This window comes from Pezoporus wallicus, unplaced genomic scaffold (genome assembly GCF_028554395.1).
Source record: "Pezoporus wallicus isolate ANWC-B61680 ecotype Strahan unplaced genomic scaffold, APGP_CSIRO_Pwel_v1 contig_6897, whole genome shotgun sequence".
Lineage (NCBI taxonomy): Eukaryota > Metazoa > Chordata > Aves > Psittaciformes > Psittacidae > Pezoporus > Pezoporus wallicus.
Window position 1 is genome coordinate 633,476 of NW_026636510.1, and position 23,324 is coordinate 656,799.

At 43.4% G+C, this 23,324-nt stretch overlaps 1 protein-coding gene across 3 annotated transcripts; it reads left to right on the top strand.

Moving 5' to 3' along the window:
- Nucleotides 1–693: 693 nt before the first annotated feature.
- On the top strand, nt 694–22,619 carry LAMP3 (lysosomal associated membrane protein 3). 3 transcript variants are annotated; one of them, XM_057400413.1, is made up of 6 exons: nt 694–1,008; nt 4,982–5,766; nt 7,087–7,209; nt 13,900–13,957; nt 15,972–16,139; nt 16,955–17,330. In XM_057400413.1, exons 1-6 carry the CDS (start codon nt 963–965, stop codon nt 17,062–17,064), a joined length of 1,290 nt encoding a protein of 429 aa, XP_057256396.1. In that variant the 5' UTR covers nt 694–962; the 3' UTR covers nt 17,065–17,330. The 3 variants fall into 3 exon arrangements, with proteins under 3 accessions (XP_057256396.1, XP_057256398.1, XP_057256395.1); XM_057400415.1 differs by having other exon boundaries at nt 697–1,008; nt 16,922–17,054; XM_057400412.1 differs by lacking the exon at nt 16,955–17,330 and adding an exon at nt 19,847–22,619 and having other exon boundaries at nt 703–1,008.
- The last annotated feature ends 705 nt before the right edge of the window (nt 22,620–23,324 follow it).

The following is a 23,324-nucleotide window of genomic DNA, read 5'->3' on the forward strand; positions in this document are numbered from 1 at the left end:
AAAATATCGGTGTTATCAGCGCTGTTCCCAGGCTGAAAATCAAACACACAGCACTGCACCAGCTACTAAGAAGAAGAAAAAATGACTGCTACTGCTGAACCCAGGGGAGTTCCCCACACCAAGCAGTCCCCATGGCAAAGACGGGGGCTGGAAATCCAGCCACACACATGAGTGGGGGTAACATTCTCCGGCTGCAGATCTCTGGTGCACAGCCACACGTGCTGGGACCTGCCTGTGCAGCGCCTGTCCCAGCTTGGCATGGTTTCCAGGGGGCACTTCATGGGTCATAGGTGGGGCATTGCTATTTGCCAAGGAGTGTGTTTGGATGCAAGACTAATGGTGAGTCACCACAGCTGATCCACCTTCTACAAGCTTAGCTCCTGGAGCAGGGCTGAACCAGACAGCAAAGGCTGCTGACAGTCCCTAGATGGGCAAAGCGCGTTTGGGGCTTTGCTCAGCCTTGTCTTGCTTTTAGCAGGTGCTCTGTGGAGTTGGCTCAGGATCACACCTCTCCCTTCTGTGCCTTAGTATAGAAGAATGAATTTGGCCCTAAGGAAAGTACATTTTAAAAAGAACACAGGAAAAGCACTGATTTACAGGTTGTATCCTTCCACTGGGGCACAGCTGCAGTCTGCACCTGGTTATGAAACCGGAGAGAGGTGCGTGAAGCTGTATGTGGCTTGCAGAATGCCCCAGCTCTCAGCTGGAGAGTGAAAGCCTGTTCTCCCCGCAGTTAGCCCAGCAGTCCCTTCTGTTTTCACTTCCTGTACTAACCATAATTCATTTTCTTCTGCAGTAGTTTACAGATGAGAGGCACGGTCTCCCCCTCTCTCCCCACCTCCTTTCCAGCCATGTGACTGAGCACTCCCTGCACCAAGTGAAACTTTCCAGCCCCCAGGAAACCTTGATCTCCTTTCCATTTGCTCCACAGCGAGAAGCAGCGTCTCTCAAACCTGCTGGCCATGGGGAGGAGCACATGGCAATTCATCTTGCTAGCCTTCACCTGTGGTGAGTAATATCCTCCACCATTTCTATGAGGAAAATGAGGTAGACCATGCTGGCTTTGTTTCCTTGCAGTCAGGACAGCACCTAACAGACTGAAAAATTTAAATAGTTTTGTTGCTAGCACTAAGGGCTTTTAGTAAAGTCCCACTGCTAAGAAATAAGTAGAAATAGATTTCACTGCAGCTGATATAGTTGATCTGATATTTTCCTGTGAATTTTCCCTTGCAGTCTGTGGTGATGAACTCTGACCGTGTGATGGAGTGAGTTCAAAATAGTATTAGAAGCAGACTTTTTTGGGCTTGCTTTTCTTAATTAAAAATTATTTCCAGACCAGCAGAACTGACAAGCAGAATAAGAACTAAGGAAGCGCTGCTTGAGTAATTTGACTGCATTGCAAGATGGAGAGCATGATCAGGAAAGCAAGAGTGAGGTAGAGGCTTGGAAAAGGCAGGCTGGGGCTTATTTCAGTGACAAACCACATCACAGTCACCCTCCAATCCTTAGTGCTGCTCTGTGAATCTGTGGAGCCAGCCTGACGAAGGATGTGACCCAGCATGTGAAGTCATCCCTCAGCACCCCCAGCAGTACAAGATCTGCCAGATTGAGAAAGAGTTTGACTTAATCTGTGTAATGGCTAAAGGTTTGAGCTCACTGGTGGGGCACTGGATTTCTGCAGTGGGCTTTGCCATTGGCACACAGGGATCAAACAAGTAACAACTTCTGTCCCCCTCCCAGTGAAGTGAACAGGGAAAAAGCTCAGGGGCTCAACCATAAGCATCTCACGCTGTTATCTGCTCTGCTTTCCTGCAACCACTTCATAGACAGAGTCTGTTGAAGTAGCTTCCAAACATATACATGAAAGGAGAGCAAGAATCAGACTGAGGAAGTAACACTAATAACTTAGTGTCAACAAGGACCTTTTTGACCAGAAAGGGCAGAAAGAGCTTGTTTCCTCAGCTCCTTATCCATTTTTGATCATTCCTTATAAAGGTTTATTAATGCCACAAAGTCAAGTCTTTCTGTGCAGGTAGGGAATTACACATAGTCAGAGTTTAAAGGATAAAGGTCTAATGGGTTGGATGCTTAAGAAATGGCTCCCATGTTAAAGGGAAACTGTGACAGTACTGAAACCTCTCAGGAAATCTTGGGGCTTTTTCAGCTCCTCAGGGACTCAGATCAAAGCAGATTGTGCTGGTGAGAGTGTTTTCAGTGATTGTAGGAGCTGGGTCAGGTTTTTGTGTCCACACAAAACCAGCCAGCTAAACACGGGCATTTCTTCTGGGCAGCATAAAGCGGAACAGACCCGCTGGGTGGCTGAGCAGTATGAGTGTGCGGTTAAAGAAGAAGGGGAAAAAGTCCTCAGTGAGTTTTTTTCATCCACTCCGTTACAGGACAGCAGGCTGAGAAATGTCACAGCCAGATCATGGCATTGAGTGCTCCACTTTTCCATTGAATGCCTGGGAGCAGAGCACCGTTATTCTTTTGCTGGCATTGACTAAAATTTTTCACCAGAGCACAAAAATGAGGGCTCCAGGCACAGACTGGAAACAGTGAATCTCCGATCCTTTTCTGAGGGGCTTATTCTGGAGCATCACATGCAAAGAGACTTGCTGGGCAGAAACACAGCCCTCGGCATTTGTAGCTTACAACTTTGAAGCCAAGGTGTGATGAGGAGATTGCAGCTTGCTCCAGGAAGACACACCCCAGGGAGCATGCATCCCTTGAGCAAAATGTTTGGTGTATGACGTTTTGAACTGGCTTCATAAAAAAAAAAAAGGCAAACCAAAACCAAACTGGGGAGATTAACTGCATCTGGGATGCAGAGCTGCGAGTATTTGTTGTTCTTTAATGGCAGAGCTGTGAAAGGGGCTGGGTATGAAGAGCTGTTCAGGTGGCTCCTTCTCTGAGATGTTCCAGACTTCCTGAGATGCAATGCTACAATGATGAGGGAGCCATGGTGAAACCTTTCAGACCTTAGCAGGAGGGTAGGAATGGCATCCCATAGGCCCACCTGCCCCTTCACTCAGCAGAGCTACTCAACTACCTCCAACAGCTACCCAGGAAGAGCAAAGATCATTAGGTGCAACCAGAGAACAGTCGACAATTCTTACCTATCCCTGGGAGCTCGTGTGGCTGAATGCCTCTTGAGAAGATGACCCAGGCCAACAGGTTTAGCAGTGTGACTGTGCCCTGACAGAAACTTCAAATGCCTGAGAGAGCTGTGGGGGGCTGGAGGAGCTGGCAGGTCGCCTGGTGACCATGAGCTATAGGCCACTCCAAAGACATTTCTGACTTTAGTCCTCAGTGACCCCATCAGGCTGAATGTTTCTGTAATGAAAAATAGTTATGTTGAAATGATCTTTTGGGGAGTATAAAGTTTCATTTAAAAGCTGTGGCTAGCATCCAAATGTCAGTGAAATAATGTTTCTCTCCCTGTCTCTAAGATAAGTGTTATCTGGTCAGTAATCAAAACCGATCTGTTGAGTAAAAAGCTAAGAAGTACTGACTATTTAAGACGTGTAAATTTAAAGGTAGTTTATTGTGCAGTCTTACAGGGAAAAAAAAAAGGTGAAAATGGCAACTTCTTTTTTGTTTTTATTGTGGTAACACATTTAGCTGAGGCTACCTATGTCTGGTATACGGCAACTGCTCTGGTTTTCCACCAGCACACAGAGAAAGAGAATTTACCTGCATTTCAGCTCTGCCATAAGGTGTGGTAAAGACTAAAGGAAAGTGAGAAAAAGAACTAAAGTATCATATTAATTATGGCATTTTTAGGTTCCTTCTGATAAAATTTGCAATCAGGGGAATCTGTCCTGTTATTTTTGTGTCTTTTCAACTGTTATCAAGTTGCACTTCTTTGATGATTGATAGCAGCTACACTGGCAGTCAAGTTTGTTACAGCACAGGTCCCTTCTCTCTCAAAAAGAGAGAATTCAGCTCTGTCCTCAAGCTAATTTAGAAAAGCATTTAACTACACCTGAAGCTTCATGCACATCAGCGAATTCATATAAATCAGTGATTTGTGATTTCTTTTAGCTTGACCTTGTCTTTACAGGGTCTTCTTGCATATTTATAATGACAGGCTCAAGCAGAAGAGTTGTGACCTTCATCTACTCTTCAATGTACTTTTGCCAATTTTTCTTCACTTTGTTATTTAGGAGCCAGATACTTTCTTTTCAGCTCTGCAAGGGACATGTTTCTGTAAATGGTATAAGATGGAAGTGTAATTTTGGTGCTGTGACTATTTCCAGATGTGGTCCAAATGCCCCTGGATGCTGGACCCTGAAATGTGTTTCTCACTGCTGAAAGCCCATCACTAAAAAGTTTTTACTTGTTTGGAGCATCCTCTTGGATACCTCCTGGAGGAAGAACTTCGGCTTTCAAGCTGGCCTGGCTACAGCAAAACCATAAATAAATATCTGGACTTTCCTTGTCTCCCAGACCAGTTTCCCAGACCAGTTGTGAATCGCTGTAAGGCCATTACACTGCCTCACTTCCTTCATGCATAAAAAATGTCCCGTTTCCCCATGCTTTGTTGGTAAGTAACCCACCACCATTTCCCCTGTTACACACACTTCATCTGCCTTAGGTCCTAATAATTTGCTTCTATCAAATCTTGCTGTACTACTGCCTTCAAGAGAATTCTTGTGCTGTCTGGGGATTGTGCAAGGTCTGCTTACACCTCTGGCATCTTTTGGCTTCTTCAGCCGTAACAGTAATGCAGGGACCTGGGAGCCAATGTGCTTCACTGCAGTGGGTTTATTCAGAGGTGTGAAGATTGGGAGAGTGGTGAAAAGTTACAGATAGTCCTACAGCACGTCTGCTTTTACTCTCCTATCATGACTGGAGCCAAATGAAGAATTAAATCATATTGGCCATTTGATAGAAAATTCAATGCAATTATGTTGTAGGTATCAGCAGAAACGTCAAACATAAAGGCTTTCAGACTACTGACTTACTTGTTTCTTTGCAGCATTTTCCTCCTGCTTTGCTGAAGTGGCCTTAGGGGTCAAGGTGTCTCCAGAAACAGTATCCTTCCCACATACAGCTACATCTCAGCCACACCCCCGTCATCATTCGTCATCCCATCAAGGTACCACAGTTCGTTTTAACAGCGCAGGCTCTCTTAAAACAACATCCATGAGCCATAGAACAACTGTGCAATCAACAGACCAGCGCCAGGTAACAACAGCACCAGGCCATCACACGACAGACCAGGCAGCAGCCACCACCACTCAAGTGATCAGCCAGAAATCTCCCATGGTGGTATCCACAATATCAGCAGACAACACAACTGCAGCTGGTCAGACTACAACCCAGGCAATGGAAACAGTTACACTTGTGAAGAATGCAACCACACACCCTGTGTCCTCCACCAAGCAAGACAGAGCATGTGTGAGCGCAGAAATAACAGCAGCAGCCACAAACACAACCATAAAACATACAACACCAAATACACAAATGACAGCTATTGCCATAAATACTACAGCAGCCACCATGCAAACTGTAAAGCCCACCACAGGATCTGGAAATCAAACAACGCTACCTGAAAGTTCAATAGCCCCAGCCATGACAAATGCAACAACCATTCATCCAGGGACTCGAACAGCCATCCCATCTACTATGATGACAACAAGACCCACTCTTGCACCTCAGCCTTCTCCCATCCCCACTGGTATATACACCATTTCCAGTGGGAACAGGACCTGCATCAAAGCAGTCATGGGTTTGCAGCTGATGGCTCAAAATGCACAGAAGGTGAGGTGGAAGCACAAGGCTGAGCTTTGTGATGACTTAATTACAAGGTTTCTTCATTAGCTGGAATTGATTCTTTACAAAGCAATTTTCAGGAGGTAGCTTGTATGATAAAAATAAGTGGTTTGCTACCAGTCTAAGGCCTTTCTGTGCCACAGCATCTTGGTTGCTGCACTTTGGCTTGTATGATGATATCAGTGGGTCATATGGGTGCTTTCTTCTTTCACTGATGTATGTGCAGTAGCAGTACTGGGGGAGTAGATCAGCCTTCTATTATTTGTGTTTTCTAGAATGGGAGACTAGTTAAAATCTGAGTTGACTTCAGTGAAGGGCTTGACATTGTGAGTTGCAACGAAAGCAAGAAATTATCAGTTCACAGACTTGGATCCGGGGATGGGTTGCCCTGGTACTGACACATGAAGATTTTAGGATCACAGAAACTGCCAGGCTGGACCGGAGCAGGGTGCTGGGCAGCTGGTACCTTCTCTTAGCTGTGGTGAATGGCATGAATAGTCCAGCAAAAGATGTCATAAAACCTGAAAGTGTGATTATGTCAGTCAGACTTTAGTTTTGTAGCCTCCATTAATACAATATGTGGGGTTACAGGCTCAGGCTCTGAACTTCATATGCCTTGGGCCAAACCCATTACATATTTGGGGTTTGAAAGTTTCTTACATATCTAATATTGGTAAAAGTATTCTTCATCCCTCTTCATGACAGTAGCCAGAAGGAAAGCGTGATTCCCAGCCTCACCAGACCATGGTGAGATGCTTATTACAAAAGTAATGTGTGTTTGAGATGAGACTGAAGGAGCCAAACTGTATTCAGGGCTGCAGAGCTTTCCTTTCAGACTACAGTGTGGGTTGATAGGTGCTAGAGATGAACTATGCAGGACATAAGAGGCCAGAGTGATATGAGGAGCAGCACATGTCAAAGGCAATTAAACCCTTATCTGCCACTGTCTTGATCTTTCCTCTGCCTTCAGGCACGATTTCCCACTTCTCCCCCTCTTTAAATTACCACTGGCACTCACCTAATCCTGCTCTGAATTGTATCAGTTCACTGAATGAGCAGAAAACTATTACTTTCTGCTGTCTTACACACTGGAACAGGTTGGTGATGTGTCAGACAAGTACTAGTGCTGGCTCAGGAGCAGGGAACAACCCTGGCAGACAGCAATTAGGCTGCTACCACCACTGGCCTGTTCATTTAGCCCCAGAGCCTGTCTGGGGGAAAAAAAAATGCAGCTATAAGTATCTTTTTCTTATTAATCTTCCCTTCTCCTTTTCATCAGCAGCCCTGCAATGTCTCTTCTCTCCACAGAAGCAGATGGAGTACATGACTGTCATCCCCAATGTGACACAGACATTTGGAAGCTGTGGAATGGTGCAGTCTGAACTGAACATAACTTTCAGTGGAGGGTTTGTAAACTTCACCTTTGTAAAGGTAATTGTTGCATTTAGAGAGACGGAGTGTTTAGGACTGGGAAGGTGGAGTTTAGACTGCCTTTAAACCAGTTTGCACTGTGTGAAAGGCATTTCATCTATCTCTATGCTAGTTTTGACCTGTATATAAGGCACTATTATTCCAGTCCTTCCCAAGAGGCTAGAGTCACAGAACCACAGAGTAATTCAGGTTGGAAAATACTTTTGGAGGCCACTTAGTCCAACCCCCTGCTCAGAGCAGGGCTAACTTCAATGTTAAATCATGTCTCATCTAGTTGAACTTTCAATTTGGAAAGGTTCATATATGCAATGAAGGGTAAGTACAGTGCCTTGCCATTCTCTGATAGAAAGTGCTGTTTGAATTGGAGCAAAACAGAGGGAACAGGTTTGGGACTGTAGTCCCTGCAGATGACTAAGGTACGTGTGCTGGGAACTCTGACTCAAACTATCAAATTGCTCCTCTAAAATGGTGTCTCAAGGACCACTTGAATACAGGTGAGGTTAGTCGTTTGCTTCCCATAAACGCCAAGTATCACATCTGCATAGCCAAAAGCCAACTGTGGTTGTTAAATTGAAAGGGCAGTCTGTGCAGTTGTAAGTGTCAAGGAGCCACAGCCCATCCACAGCTGAAAGGGACTAATTTTGTCTAATTACTCAGTGGAAAATTCCAAACAAGTGAACTACAACAGCAAAATTGTAGATAAGTGCCCTTAAAATGTACCACACCAAGGAGACTTATAAGTACACAGAGAAACTTGGGCAAGAGAGAGGCCGTACTTACATGGCAGGAAAACGAGCTTTGTTTTTGACATTGTGTCTGTTGATACCATGTTCCCAATGGGACTGCATCATACGTGGCTGAGGCTTTAACATAAGCTACCAAAAGTGCTGTTGCTATTGTGGTAACCACAGGAGAAAATGGCTGAGTGCAGCCATACTCTTGCTTCCTCAGACATTTGCATTGTTTACACATTCTGGGAGGCAGTGTGCAGTACTATTTATCTGAAAGCTAATATGGCTGGGTGGTAATGCCAGCAGAGCTAACAACAGAAATTAATACTATGTATAAAGTTATTAATGGGCAGGGAGGAATACAGTGTGGTTTGGATCCCATCAAACTCTGAATGAACGTTACATGCATTACTCTCGCAATCCCTTTCTCCCTCCCAGTTGCCCTTGAATAACAGGTACGAGGTCACAGTATCACAGTATCACAGTATGTTAGAGATTGGAAGGGACCTCGAAAGATCATCTAGTCCAATCCCCCTGCCGGAGCAGGAACACCTAGATAATGTTACACAGGAATGCGTCCAGGCGGGTTTTGAATGTCTCCAGGGAAGGAGACTCCACAACCTCCCTGGGCAGCCTGTTCCAGTGTTCCGTCACCCTCACTGAGAAGAAGTTTCTTCTCAAGTTTAAGTGGAACCTCTTGTGTTCCAGTTTGTACCCATTACCCCTTGTCCTATCATTGTTTGCCACCGAGTAGAGCCTGGCTCAGTCCTCGTGACACTCCCCCTTTATATATTTATAGACACTGATAAGGTCACCCCTCAGTCTCCTCTTCTCCAAACTATAGAGACCCAGCTCCCTCAGTCTTTCCTCATAAGGGAGATGCTCCACTCCCTTAATCATCTTAGTTGCCCTGCGCTGGACTCTCTCCAGCAGCTCCCTGTCCTTCTTGAACTGAGGGGCCCAGAACTGGACACAATACTCCAGATGCGGTCTCACCAGGGCAGAGTAGAGGGGAAGGAGGACCTCTCTCGACCTACTAACCACCGCCCTTCTAATACACCCCAGGATGCCATTGGCCTTCTTAGCCACAAGGGCACAGTGTTGGCTCATGGTCATCCTTGTTGTCCACTAGGTCTTGGAACTACAGGGCCAGGTAAATGGAGATGAAGGGGTAGATCTATCTAGTGAGTCACCTAGGGCTTGTCACTCACCCCCATGCCTTAGAACTTCCTCAACCAAGAAGAAAAGAAGAGTAATTGTGGTGGGTGACTCCCTTCTGAGGGGAACAGAAGGGCCCATTTGTCGACCAGATCCATCCCACAGGGAAGTCTGCTGCCTACCTGGGGCTCAGATTGGAGATGTTAAAAGGAAGCTCTGATCTGGTGCAGCCCTCTGACTACTATCCGCTGCTGGTTTTTCAGGTTGGCAGTGATGAAATTATTACAAGGAGGGCAAGGGTGATGAAGAGAGACTTCAGGGCCCTGGGACAGCTGGTTAGAGGGTCTGGAGTGCAGGTGGTGTTTGCCTCCATACCTGTTACAAGCAAGGGTGAAGAGATAAATAGGAAGAGCCTGCAGATTAATGTATGGCTGCGTGACTGGTGCCAAAGGCAGGGTTTTGGGTTTTTCAATCATGGGCTGCTATATGAGACACCTGGTTTGCTGGTGACAGGTGGGATACACCGGTCCCAGAGGGGGAGAAGGTTTTTGAGGCAGGAGTTAGCAGGGCTCATTGACAGGGCTTTAAACTAGGTAGGAAGGGGGAAGGAGAGATAACTGGGCCTGTTAGGGACAAGCCCAAGAGAAACATGCTAGGGCTTGAAGGATGGCGGACTAGGGAGGACTCTCAATCTATTGTTTCATTTGAGGGAAAGGATAGTTGTTTAGATCCTGCTCCTCAGGGGAAAAAAGGTACCAGGGCAAGAGTTAGCAGAGCTCACTCACAGAGCTCTAGGTTAGATTCAAAGTGCAAGGGGGTTGTAGCTGGGTTTGAACCAGTGGGGCATTGTTCTAGTATTAATGAAGACCAGAAGGCCTCCTGCCTCCCAAGGGTGCCAGTAGCGTGCTCAGCTCGCTCCCTGAAATGCCTGTACACCAATGCACGCAGCATGGGGAATAAACAGGAGGAGTTAGAAGTCCGTGTGCTGTCTAAAGGTTATGACCTGGTGGCAATTACAGAGACATGGTGGGACAGCTCACATGACTGGAATGTGGTCATGGATGACTGTGTCCTTTTTAGGAAAGATAGGTCAGCAAAGCGAGGTGGTGGAGTTGCTCTTTATGTGAGAGAGAGAGAGAGACTAGAATGTATTGAGTTCTGTCCAGGGGCAGATGAGGAGCAAGTGGGAAGTCTGTGAGTACGAATTAAGGGACAGGCTGGTACGGGTGATACAGCTGTGGGGGTCTATTGTAGACCTGCTGATCAGGAGGAAGGAGTTGATGAGGCTTTCTACAGGCAACTGAAAGCAGCCTCACGACTACATGCCTTGGTCCTCATGGGGGATTTTAACTACCCCGATATTTGCTGGAAGACTTGCACAGCCAATCATTCACAGTCTAGGAGGTTCCTCCAGTGCATTGATGATAACTTCTTAATGCAAATGGTGGACAAACCAACTAGGAGAGGAGCGCTGCTAGATCTAGTACTCACCAACAGAGGGTCTGGTTGAAGCGGTGATGGTCAATGGCAGCCTTGGCTGCAGTGACCATGAGATGGTGGAGTTTAGGATCCCGTGTGGGAGGAATAGAATACCTAGCAAGGCCACAATTCTGGATTTCCGAAGGGCCAACTTTGGCCTCTTCAATTAATTGCTAAGGGAAGTCTTGCGGGAAAGGGTACTAGGTGGTAAAGGGGCTCAAGATAGTTGGTCAGCATTCAAGGACCACTTCTTCCAAGCTCAGGATCAGAGTATCCCAATGGGTAGGAAGTCAAGTAGGGGAGCCAGGAGAGCAGCATGGTTAAACAAGGAACTGCTGGGCAAACTCATGCGGAAAAAGAGGATCTATGGATTGTGGAAGGAGGGGCTGGCCACTTGGGGGGAATATAGGACAGTTGTTAGAGAATGTAGGGAGGCAATTAGGACAGCTAAGGCCTCTTTGGAACTTAATCTTGCGAGTCGGGTTACGGACCATAGAAAGGGCTTCTTCAATACACAGTGGATAAAACTAACACAAGAGGCAATATAGGCCCACTGCTGAACGAGGCGGGTGCCCTGGAGACAGAGGATATAAAGAAGGCAGAGGTGCTGAATGCCTTCTATGCCTGTGTTTACTCCTGCAGACTCTCCCCAGGGGACCCAGATTCCTATAGCTCCAGAAGGAGTCAGGATAAAGGAGGAGTTCACTTTGGTAGATGAGGATTGGGTTAGGGATCAGTTAAGCAATCTGGACATCTATAAATCGATGGGTCCGGATGGAATACACCCGCGGGTGCTGAGGGAGCTGGTGGAGGTCATTGCTGGGCCACTCTCCATCATCTTTGGTAAGCTGTGGGAAACAGGAGAGGTGCCTGAGGGTTGGAGGATGGCAAATTCAGCGAGACCTGGACAGGCTGGAGAGTTGGGCGGGTAGAAACTTGATGAAATTCAACAAAGCCAAGTGTAGAGTCTTGCATCTGGGGATGTACCAGTACAGGTTGGGGGCTGACCTGCTGGACAGTAGTGAAGGGGAAAGGGACCTGGGGGTCCTGGTGGATAGGAGGATGACCATGAGCCAGCAATATGCCCTTGTGGCCAAGAAGGCCAATGGCATCCTAGGGTGCATTAGAAAGGGTGTGCTTAGTAGGTCAAGCGAGGTTCTCCTCCCCCTCTACTCTGCCTTGGTGAGGCCGCGTCTGGAATATTGTGTCCAGTTCTGGGGCCCTCAGTTCAAGAAGGACAGGGAATTGCTTGAAAGAGTCCAGCGCAGAGCTACAAAGATGATTAAGGGAATGGAACATCTCCCTTATGAGGAGAGGCTGAGGGAGCTGGGACTCTTTAGCTTGGAGAAGAGGAGACTGAGGGGTGACCTCATCAATGTTTACAGATATGTAAAGGGTGAGTGTCAGGATGATGGAGCTAGGTTTTTTTCAGTGATGTCCAGTGATAGGACAAGGGGCAATGGGTGTAAACTGGAGCATAGGAGGTTCCATGTGAACATCAGGAAAAGTTTCTTTACCGTGAGAGTGACAGAGCACTGGAACAGGTTGCCCAGGGGGGTTGTGGAGTCTCCTACATTGGAGATATTCAAGGCCCGCCTGGACAAGTTTCTGTGTGAGGTACTCTAGGTTACCCTGCTCTTGCAGGGGGGTTGGACTAGATGATCTTTTGAGGTCCCTTCCAACCCTTGGGATTCTGTGACACATTAAGGCCATGTTCTGGAGCTCCATAGGGGTTCAGAGCTGTAATTTGGCCATCAGTGCTGATCTGTGTCCTTCAATTAATCAAGCCAAAATGTCAATGTTACAGCCTGGTTCCAAGCCCAAATTAATCACAATTAAGTACAAGCACTTAATTAGTCTTTTCCATAGAAAGTCCAAGAGACAACAGCAAATTGTACCACTCCTAAGTCATTAATGCTTGAGAAGAGAAAAGACTTCAATTAACAATCGTCTTGATTTTAGTTTATGGCAGAGTGTTTTCTAAAAGCTACAAAGGAAAAGTAAGGTGAAAAATCCAGGAGCTGTTTTAAAACAAAGGCTCAGTTCAGACTGTAAGTGTTTGCTTTAAATATATGCTTCCTGCAACAAGGTGAGCATTTTCTGTGTTACAAGGATCCTTAGAAAAAGTCCGATGATTCAAGTACCCATGAAAGCCCCAGCTTGCAGCAGTGCTAAGGAGAGTGACATGAACCTTTAGGAGATACTTGACCTGTCTTGCCCTGAAAAATGTGGTTGTTGGCACAGAATTAGACAATCCGCCCTTCACTTAAAGATAAGCCTCAAGAGAAGAGCAGGGCTTGCCTCAAACTTCTTTGAAAGTCAACTTAATATGAAATCATTTTGCTGCTGGTTTTTATGTGTTTGGCCTCCACAGCCTCCCTAACTGCTTTGAACCAGGAGTGCTCCCATGGTGGCACTTCTGATTTTCATAGGTGAAAGAGGAGCTGGATCAGGCCACAGGGCTGGGGTGCTGGTGCAGGGTAGCAGGAGGTGGGAGGCTGGCTCAGTACTCACCGCTGCAGCTGCCTTTTGCAAAGAACTTGAAAAAAGGAAGTTTTGTAACCAGCCCACAAGACGTGAAGTAGGAGCAGGTGTTTTCCCTAAGCCAAGTTACTAACTGTGGCCAAACAGAACTTAGAGCTGCCACCAAAAAAGGGGTAATATTTAACCTCACCTTTTTATTCCTTTAAGTAGGAGTATTACTGAGAACACAGAAGCTCTTTTGCTTTCTGCAGTTTGCTCATGCAAAGGGCATCTATGCATAAAGTGCTCTGCAGCACTGGGAGTCCCAAGTCCTTCTGAAGGTGCAGGCTTAAATCCTGCAAGCAGTCAGACTGCAGGTCAGCATGGATTCATTCAGTGCAGGATCGCTCAGGAGAGCACTGTAGTGACTCTCAGTAAAGCAGAACAGGCGAATAAAAATAAAATGTCCTTATAACATGCCTGTTAATTTGTGCAATGTATACTATTTGTTTAACTCCCTCTTACTTTTGGTTGCCACAAGCGTCACACAAATGTCTAGCTTTAGTAGTCTGTGTAAACTACACCTGTATGGTTCAGTTTCACTGAACTGAGCAGAGGTGGTGATGTAGCTGAAGTGGATGCATGACACCAGCTTCTTAGCTTTTAGATGGAGTTACTTGGAAACAAAAAAACAATACATCCAGGCATGTTGGGTTTTGGGTCCTAAAGGTGGAGCTTAAAAATGTGTTTCTTTGGGAAACACTTTGTGACCATTTTGGTGTGGTGAACTGCATTTTTTTTTTTTTTCCCCCACAAATATGCGGACGTATTGTGAATAAAGATACACCTTCTTTTGCAGCAAGCTCCAAGCTACTATGTCAGTAAAATTGAGACCAGGTTACAGTCATCTTCTGAAGGTTAGTGATTTTTGCATTGTCTTAATTTCATATTAAACTCTTCTGGGTGTGAGATAGGCTTTTATATCTTTAAGACACTGGATTTTTGCAAATTACGTTTTTTATCAGGCTTTCAACATGTCATTCATCTAAATCTTATGGTATGAAAATGCAAGAGAAGGAACTAGGATGCAGTGTTATCAGAATTGTTCAATTTTCCTTTTATGCTCAAAACTGTCCCTGCCCCACCTCTCTCTGAATAGAGATTACTTGAAACCTAAATTTAATATATAAAACAGCCCTCAAAACCACAAAAATGCTGTGACTCCAGTTTGGCTGGATGCATCTTTCCAATCTAATAAGCGTACTAAATGAATACAGTATCTGGATAACAGAAATGCAGAGCTGGATCCAGATTTCAAATACACCAGTATCAAGAGGAGGCTTGTCTTGATTTTGTAGAAATGAGAACTGGACCCAGGGTGAGATTCTTCATCCTGAAGTCTTAGACCTTGTCTGTGCTCTTCTCTTTCTTTCTTTTTTCTGATACAACCCTGCTTCTCATCATTTGAACAGTCAGGAGCTGCTCCAGATGTGACATACCAAGAACTGCTAAAAGAACATTGTTTAGGTCAGAGAGAAAAATTCTAAGCCATCACTTCAGATTTTATCTGACATTAATTTTGCACAAGTTCTTCCAAATATTTCAAATCTGTGACAGGTTAACGACTATGTTATGTCACTTCTCCATTTGTTACTCATAAGTATTTGGATTGACTTTTGTCCCTGAAAGAAAAAAAGCAAATCAGGAGCTTGAGCAGGTGTGTCCTAATAGCACTGAGCTTTTGGAAGCTCAGTGCCTAGTTTTCTTCTCACTGATGAGTATTTCTATTAACTCAAGTGGAGCCTATTCTAATCTACAGCAATTAAAGTAAAAGCAAAGCTGATCCAGATGACATGTCTCCTAGGGATGTTCTCAGTCTAAATGATCAGTTTTCCTGTGCATCGCTAAGTGCAAACTGCAGCAAATACAAACTAATCCACTTAATCATAAGTTTTAAAATCTTCAAATATACTTTGAGTCCTCCCAGTGGTGCTGGCAAGAACCACTGCTATCCCTGCCTGCTTGTTACTGCCTCTCTGCCAGATGCTGCCATTTCACAGACCACCAGCAGTCCTTTTAGAATCATAGAATAGTTAGGGTTGGAAAGGACCTTAAGATCATACAGTTCCAACCCCCTGCCATGGGCAGGGACATCTCACACTAAACCATCTCACCCAAGGCTTCGTCCAATCTGGTCTTGAACACCGCCAGCGTTTTGCACTGAGGAAACCCATATCTTTTCAGGGATAAAAATCACTGAACTATCTGTATCAGTACACACTGGTGTACTGATTTTGACTGAAGGGGACCAAGAGTATGCTGCATGCTGTTATGCCAGCAGTTTTGCTTGAGATACAGTGATGCAGAGTTGGTAATGTGGATGATTTTGCTTTAAACTGGTATATCTGCTTATAAAGGAGGATATGCATAAAGGATATGCCTAGGTTAGAGATCTTTTCATGCATTTAATTTGAGTGGTATTTCCATAAAGTACTGTGACATGGGAATACGTTTAAAAACATATTTAATGCATAAAGCAATACAGACTAGGTATTCCCATGCTATACATGATATATATATAGAGAGATGGTATCTCTGTTTTGTCTGGAAATAGATGTGCTGGAGACCCAAGACAGATGTCTGTTCCTGTGAGAATCCTAACCCCTTCTTGCAGACTCAAGTTGTTAAAATATGATTTGAAGAAGCATCTGGAATTTTAGCCACCTTTTCAGACCCAAGCTCAGCTGAATTGGACTCATTTAAACATGGAAGAAATGTAACTGATACTTTAGGGGGGAAGGGTCCATGCTTTAGTCACATCTGTGACTGCTGCTCTACCAAAGCACCATGGATCCTCCATTTCATCTCAGAAAGATGTGGGTTCCAACAGTTGGTGTGGGTTCTCATTTTATCTGTCTTTATGGCCTCCAGGTATGCTTTACTATGGAGCTATACAAGAGAAGATGTTTACAACAAAGCTGGGGAATTCCTTTAAGTGTGCCAGCAAGCAAACCTTCAATTTGGAGAAGAACTTCCAGCTACTCTTTGTTAATATGCAGCTGCAGGCGTTTGATATTGTTGGTAACCAGTTTGGAAAAGGTAAGGAGGACACCTTTTCCACCCTTCTGGGATTTACATGTCAGCACTCTGGTAGCCTCATAGATATAATCTGCTAGGTTATGACCATATGCACATGGTGATCCTGTTAATACCTATAGTGCAATCACAACTTTGTAATAGGTTTTAAATAGTGAAACCTGCCTGATACTGTTTTCTCACCCTTTTCTGAATCATTTTCAACACAGTGCTAGTAACTATGGAAGATGGAAAAGTATCTTCTCCTCCTGCATTAAGTAACTTCTGTTTCACCTTCTCATTCAGCTCTACAACCACAATTTTATTCTTCATGCATTTTCTCCCTGAGCAAGCAGGGGTGTGTTCACTACCATTGCAATGCCCAAACCTCTAATATATACAGATCAGTTCAAGGACACTGTTCTCAATATAGTCAGATTTTATCTGTTTTGCAAGGTTCTTGACACTCATGAAGTCCCACAGCTGCAGCAGCAAAACTGCCAATTCATAAGGAATATTTGTGAATGCAGGATCATACTTTCAGAGCAGCTGTGTCTAGACATGATGAAATGTTCTTCTGAGGAGGAGCATGATTGGCATGCTCACAGTTTCAGAAAGAGTGTAACGCTCATCTCTGCAATTTGTCCCTTCTTGAGCAGCACCACAGAGGCAACCATGTAGCTTAGTAAAAGACGAAGACGGACCAGTACTGACTTCCCTAATCTCTGGATTGCTTACACTGGGAGAATGTACTGGGACTCATAACAACTTCTTCCCTACACTCACACCTGGGGTTCTTTCCACAGGGAAATGAGATGTCATCCTTGTTTCTTGTCCAGCGATGCAGCCAGGACCTGACCAGGCTGTGGGTCCAAGGCTGCTGGGTGTACCAGGAAACTCCCATGCCCCACATTATGGATACTCTCACGGTCTACTGCCGTACTTTTAATGAGATGCATGAAAGATCCTACCAAAAGCAGAGAGATGGACTAGACAGGACTCTGCGGTTGCTTTCAAACTGTGCATCTTCTCATTTCTGTGCCTTCCCTTTAGGGCATTTCCATACAAGAATTCAGGTGGACAGACAAGCTCATCAGCTCTCCAGCCCTTCAGATGCACTAATAAAACATTCCCTTCTGACATTTGACTTTCTGCATCATTAAAAAATATTGCCCCTATAGTCTCCTTTTTACTTTAGATCTGACTTTTGGCTCAGTTTGGCTCTGTTTGACTGATTCTTTCTTTTGTTAAGTCACCATTTTGGCTGCCTTTTTTACTCTGAAAGGAATATAATGGGAAACAACATATGGGGCTTTTTGAGACTTTTTTTCCTTTTTTTGCATGCTTTTCTTTAAAAGCCACACTGAGAATACAATTCATGCTCTCATTTTCGTCAAGGTCTTTTTCAAGGGATAACAGTGAGCTGAAACAAATCATGAGATCCTGTCTGGTCCCCACATTCCCATGAGTGAGTTCATTTATGGCTTTTGGTAGGGCCTCACCTCTAGCAGGGACAGAGCTTTGAAAGACTCTCTTTTGCTCCTCCTTCCCCATCCCAGGGTCAGGCTAATCTCACCTAATCAGTACCATATACAAAATTAAATTAGTTTTGCTCTTAGCCAACAGGCTGAGAAAGCAGCTTCCACCTCTGAAATAATTCCCTAGTGGCCATAAAATGGTTATGAGACTGTTAACGTACCTCTGTTGTTTATGCAGATTTGGAAAGACAAAATCCCCAGTAAAGGAATGACTTTTCACTAGCCTCCTCCCTTTACATATCTCAAGACTGCTAGTTTCACTTCTGTTGCTCCTGATTTGCTTATATTTAAAAGGGGAAGAAAAAGACAACACCAGTGATCATCGGTTTTAAGTTCTTTACAATTTTGTACAGACTGCAGCAGTGTTATTTGTTTGAGTCTGGAAAGCTGTAAAAGTGTCCCCTGAACTGCACTTCTGTATGTCAGAAACAGTTCCTAGAGTTCATAGTCCAAGGTTTTGTCAAGGCAAAATGGCCAATTCAAACATCTCCTGCTTTTGCAATTTTTTAAAATACAGATACTTTTCAGCTCACTTCCTTAACAGCAAGTTACATTAACCAGACAAAGCTTTTAAAAAGCAGCATCTAGTAGAATGCTGGTGCTTTTGGCTTTGGGACATTGCATCACGTAAAATCATCAGCTGGATCAAATGGGAAGAGGATCAGATTTTGGGCAGAGCCATGTGGAGGTTCTGGAGCTGTGACGTGATGTCATACACTCCACATGCTCCCTGGGCTAACTGCCCACCATCAGCATAAAGATTCCCACTGGCAAAAAGCCAAGCTAAGTTATGATCTGTGCCAGTATAGTCATCAGAATTAGACAATAACAATAGAGGGTTTTGTCTTAAAGTGTTGTTGAAATCTACTTTGGAATAGTCACAGGGAGTGAAAGAGGCAGAGGGTGTTTGATCTCCCTCATAAACTGGATTAATCTCTATGGTTGTAAACTGGATTCATCGCTATGCTGGGATATACTGTGGGGTTCAGCTGATCAAGCTACCCTGCAAAAGGCATAGTTTTCTACTCAGGTGCCACTCAAAGCATCATGCTAGAGATCTCGGTTTCCCTGGAGCCCAAGGAAGGACCCTTCCTATAGATCAGATGGAAGATGGAGGACTGATCCTGTTCTGGGATAACATATTAGTGATCTTTCCCAGACCTTGATTTCACTCCCAAGGCTACACTTGCTGTATTGTGAATTTGAGACTGATTCTACCATTGTCACTCCATAAATATTCTGTTTATATTGGTGATGCAGATGGTGCAGTCTCTCCATAAGAAAGCTGACAATTTACCCCAGGCTGGAAGTTGATTTTTAAGTAATGAGTTTCCATTTAATTAGAAGATAACTTGAATATTCATTTGGGTAGGGACTGGTTGAGAAAGTCAGTATTTTCCCCCTCTGTAGCTAACAGGTATGTTTAGAGTGAGTATATCTTTGGATGGTTCTTAAAAAATATTATTTGTGTAAAAAAAAATATCATAAACATTCTGTGAAAACTTTTTCTGATATTATCATATGTGCAATAAGATTACAATGGTACTACTAAAGCAACCCCCTGGACTAAGTCCAAGGCTTCTGGCATCTCTGGATGTTCTCAGCCACAGTTATCCACAAATATCCTGAATTAAACACAGAGAACAATTAGAATTTGATTTTTCTTAGGAAATACTGACTTAACTAGGATCCTTGCTGCACCAGCGATGTGCTGGGCTCCCTTCTCTGGTCTGACTCTTCTTACTGGGCAGAAGCCGTTAGATGGTAAAAAGGAACAGTTTTTGTCCATGAAGGATATGCCTTGCTCTTTATTTTCAGACTTACACTTTGTAATGGGATGCTCCACATCTGCTAGCAGAAAGAAAGCCTCCTACTCCTACATGTGTATGTACTGGTCTTGGTGGTAAAACAATTACTGCAGACATGAAAGAGCAGAGTCATTCTTCAGTGAAGCATGTAGCTGTTTTGAATGGGGTGAGTGTTGTTTTTTTGAGGCAAGGTTCACTACAGATAAAAGTGTAGTAAGTAAAGCTCAGGAAGGAGAAAGAGGAAAAGAAAAAAGAAACCAAAAAACTAAGGTTTTGAGAAATTCTGCCTTGTATTTGCCAACTTTTTATTTTTTCTGGAATGCAGATGTATAGTCCAGGAGTACATTGCTCTGTAACACATTTCCTGACCTGCTTTTACTTTCAGAAGAAGAATGTTTTCCTGATAAAAACAGCAAAGTGGCTCCCATCGCAGTGGGCCTGAGTATCCTGGGATTGTTAGTCGTCGTGTTTGCCACTTTCCTGATTTCCAGAAGAAAGCCACAAAGAGGATATGAACGTATTTGAGGTGCACTTGTGCTTCCAAATGTGCACAGCAAGTAGAGAAGTCACAGGAGTTTTAGCTTCTACCTAGCAATCTCACTACCCTGAAGCCACATTTTTAAGTGATTTTAAGGGATGACACCATGTCTTTAAAGCTAATATTTCTGGAAATGATTTCTTTAAGGTGGGAAGGAGAGAACTCACACCATCTATTTTAGGCTATTCTTATCATCTAATTCAGTTGTAGTTCAGAGGACCAAAGTGAGGATCTTAAATTCTTTATATTATCAACAAAGTAAGCAGTTCATACAATCCAAGTCAGATGCAAAAAATAGCTTAAAGCAAGCAGTATCACTATTCCCCAGAAAATCCATCAGGTTTGTTAGAGATAGCATTTAGATTTATTAAAATAGATGTCTCCAGTAACACAACCTTCAAGTGACTAAACCAGAGATCCACAGCTACAGACAACTTTGTTGAATAAGAGCTCAGTGAAAGCCTTGTGGGAACACTGTATGCTGAAGTCTCAAGGCAAGTGTGTGACTTCCATTTGCAAGTTCTCACCAGTCTTGTATGTAACAGGGTTACATTTTGAAAGTCCTTGTTTTTCCTATTAAGCCCTTGACAAGGACAGAGCACTAATATGTGATTCTTAGTCTGGAGGCAGTGTTTTTAGGAAAAAAAAATCTAGTTTGCAATGACTGTGGATGCAAGTAAGAGATTACCCAGCTGAGGTCATACAGGGGCTGCCTGACCAGTATGTGCCTAAATTATCACTTCTCATTGCTTGTCTCAGCACTGCTACAAATATGTCTGAACTTCTTGTCAATAATTCCTGAGCTGCAGCCTCAGAAAGCACAGCACATTAGAGCAATCTGACAATGGTAAATTTATCCTGAAATGTTCTCCTGCAAACTGCACAATTCAGGAGCTGATTGACAAGCAGCTGAGGTATGCAGCAGAACTGGGCAGGAGTTTGGAGGCAGAAACTGCATCCGTCTTGCCACATCAGGCCAAGTTGCCCTGCTTGTCAATTGGTGTTCAAGGCACAGCATCCCTTTGCAACATGTTTGCCATACAATGTGGAGAAAACTAACATGAGGGTCTGAAAACACTGTGACACATGGGCAGATGATTTTGCATGATAAATTCAAAAAGCTTAATATTTTGTGGTCTTGTGAGAGCTCATAAATCACCCCCTTTCACCTATTCAAAGATCTGATTCAGTGCCTGCCACTGAACTTTGTAACTCCCTCTACTGAGACAGCAGCACTGTGATCTCTCTTAATCCAGGAAGAGAGATCCAGGTCACTGAAAATGCCAGGGATTAAGTGGCCACAATTGCAGTAGATCTGCACAAGGTCCATGAACAAATAGAAATCCACTATGATGTGGTATGATCAAGGCTTCTGTGGGAAATAAAAGCATGCACAAGCCTTGGACAAACTCTGCCCAACGTGAATGCTACTCAGCATCCTTACATCTGAGGAGCTGGATTTTCATATGGAAATAATTTGGAGCTGTTTTAAAGAACACTAATTGATACACTCTGTAGTCTATTTCCTGCTAAGCAAGTGATAAAGGTATCACACTTGCTTTTGCAACCAAGTTCAGCTGATGCTCTTTGCTGTAACAAGGAAAAATCTCCTTGTCACAAAACATTTACAAAGCTAAACGTATGCACAAATGTGCACAAGGACACACATGTGCATGCACCACACAATCTGTTCACTGCAGAACATCAAAATTATAAGAAATCATATCTGAAAATTTGCCAAAAGAGAAAATAATATTAAATAAGAGCACACCTTCCCCTTAGGAGTCAGGGTAATGGCTTAAACTTTACCAGTTAAAGTTTTGCTTGGAAAAGGACTGTGGAATGGCATCCATTAAAAAAAAGACAGACTGAAGTAATCTGAAAAAAAATCCTTGTTGACAGTTGAATCTGGATCTAAACAAAGTAGAAATGCTGGGAACTGTTTAATTTGCACAAATAATGACCCACATCCTGACCAGTTACTAATAGTGGTGGAACCTCACTGGATTTTCACTGGGTTAAACTGATGATGATATCTTGTGAGTTTAATTTCCCTTAAATATTTTTAAAATAGTTTTGAGATTTTACTAGTGTTTAATCATTGAGAGTTTACCTATTTAAATTAAGAAAAAAAAAGAAATCTGTCCATTCCATCAATTACTAAAAGATGCTGATCTCCTTCAAGCAGGAAACATGGTCATGCTGTTTCATAATTGACAGAATATGTAGCTGTGGAAGTAATTATGTCTCCAGAAATGGTCTCTTTGAGTCTGAACAAACTGATAAGTAAGAAAGATAAAGACAATTTTGAAGCATTTCTGCACAGAACCAGCTGTGAGCAAGGGAGGCAGTTGAATATGATGATGGGGTAAAGTAGAAGAAGAAACAGAATACTGAACTTTCAAGCCTTTAATACAGATACAGTGATTTGAACTGTATTCAGCCAAATACTCAACCTTAAATTTGAGTATTTCAATTATTGTTTTGTAAAAGGCTCCAGCACTTTTAATATTGCTCAGTGAACTTTACCTAGCTTATTTTCACTCTTCTTCCTTCATCCCCTGTTAGTGGGCAAGCAGCCCACTGAACTCAGTGGCATGGTTCAGGCCCTGGGCTTAATAAGATCTTAATAAGGTTCTTAATAAGGTTCTTAGGGTTAGTTAGTACTGTTAATCTATTGTTTAGAAAGCAAATTTTTGTACTTGATTAAAACATTCACTTTTTTAAACCAAGAGAATTTATAACATGTCAAGCAGGAAAGGTAAATACATCCAACTTTGTTGATTCTATGAAGAGCTTCCATTTGAAAGCGAGCCTATGTATTCAGTAGTGATGTTACTGTCCCAAACTGCTACATGTGGACATTTTAGCAACAAACACTGCATAAAAAGCTCAGCACCACACATGATCTGACCCTAAGATGTTCTGACTAGAGATCAATAGATATCTTTCCCACTCAAAACTAAATCCTATTTCACATGTTCTTTGGGTTGTTAGGTTGCATGATCTATAGAGTTTGTTACTTCTACAGATATGGATATAGCGTTTTCTTGTGATGTTCTGTACTGAAAAATCCCTTTATGTTAATATTCAGTCTTTTAACATATGGTATCAACATGAAGAGCGAAAACTGTTCTTAATGACTGATAATTCTGTGTTTAATCTTGTGATGCCCTCTGGCACTTTTGCCAGTAATGCAAGGTTAATGTTTTTTCCCCCACACTTTTTTCTTTCTATAGTGAATCAAACTTTGGTATTGAGCATTGTTTGGATTCAGGTTTACCTGATTTGTTTTTATGCTTTTTATTGCTATTATTTGTTGGTT

Bases quoted from the DNA above. Each gene is read 5' to 3' on its own strand.
- LAMP3 (XM_057400412.1), top strand. From the start codon at position 963: ATGGGGAGGAGCACATGGCAATTCATCTTGCTAGCCTTCACCTGTG. The intron at 5,767-7,086 runs GTGAGGTGGAAG...TTCTCTCCACAG, and splicing joins TGGCTCAAAATGCACAGAAG to AAGCAGATGGAGTACATGAC. The intron at 16,140-19,846 runs GTAAGGAGGACA...TTTTACTTTCAG, and splicing joins TGGTAACCAGTTTGGAAAAG to AAGAAGAATGTTTTCCTGAT.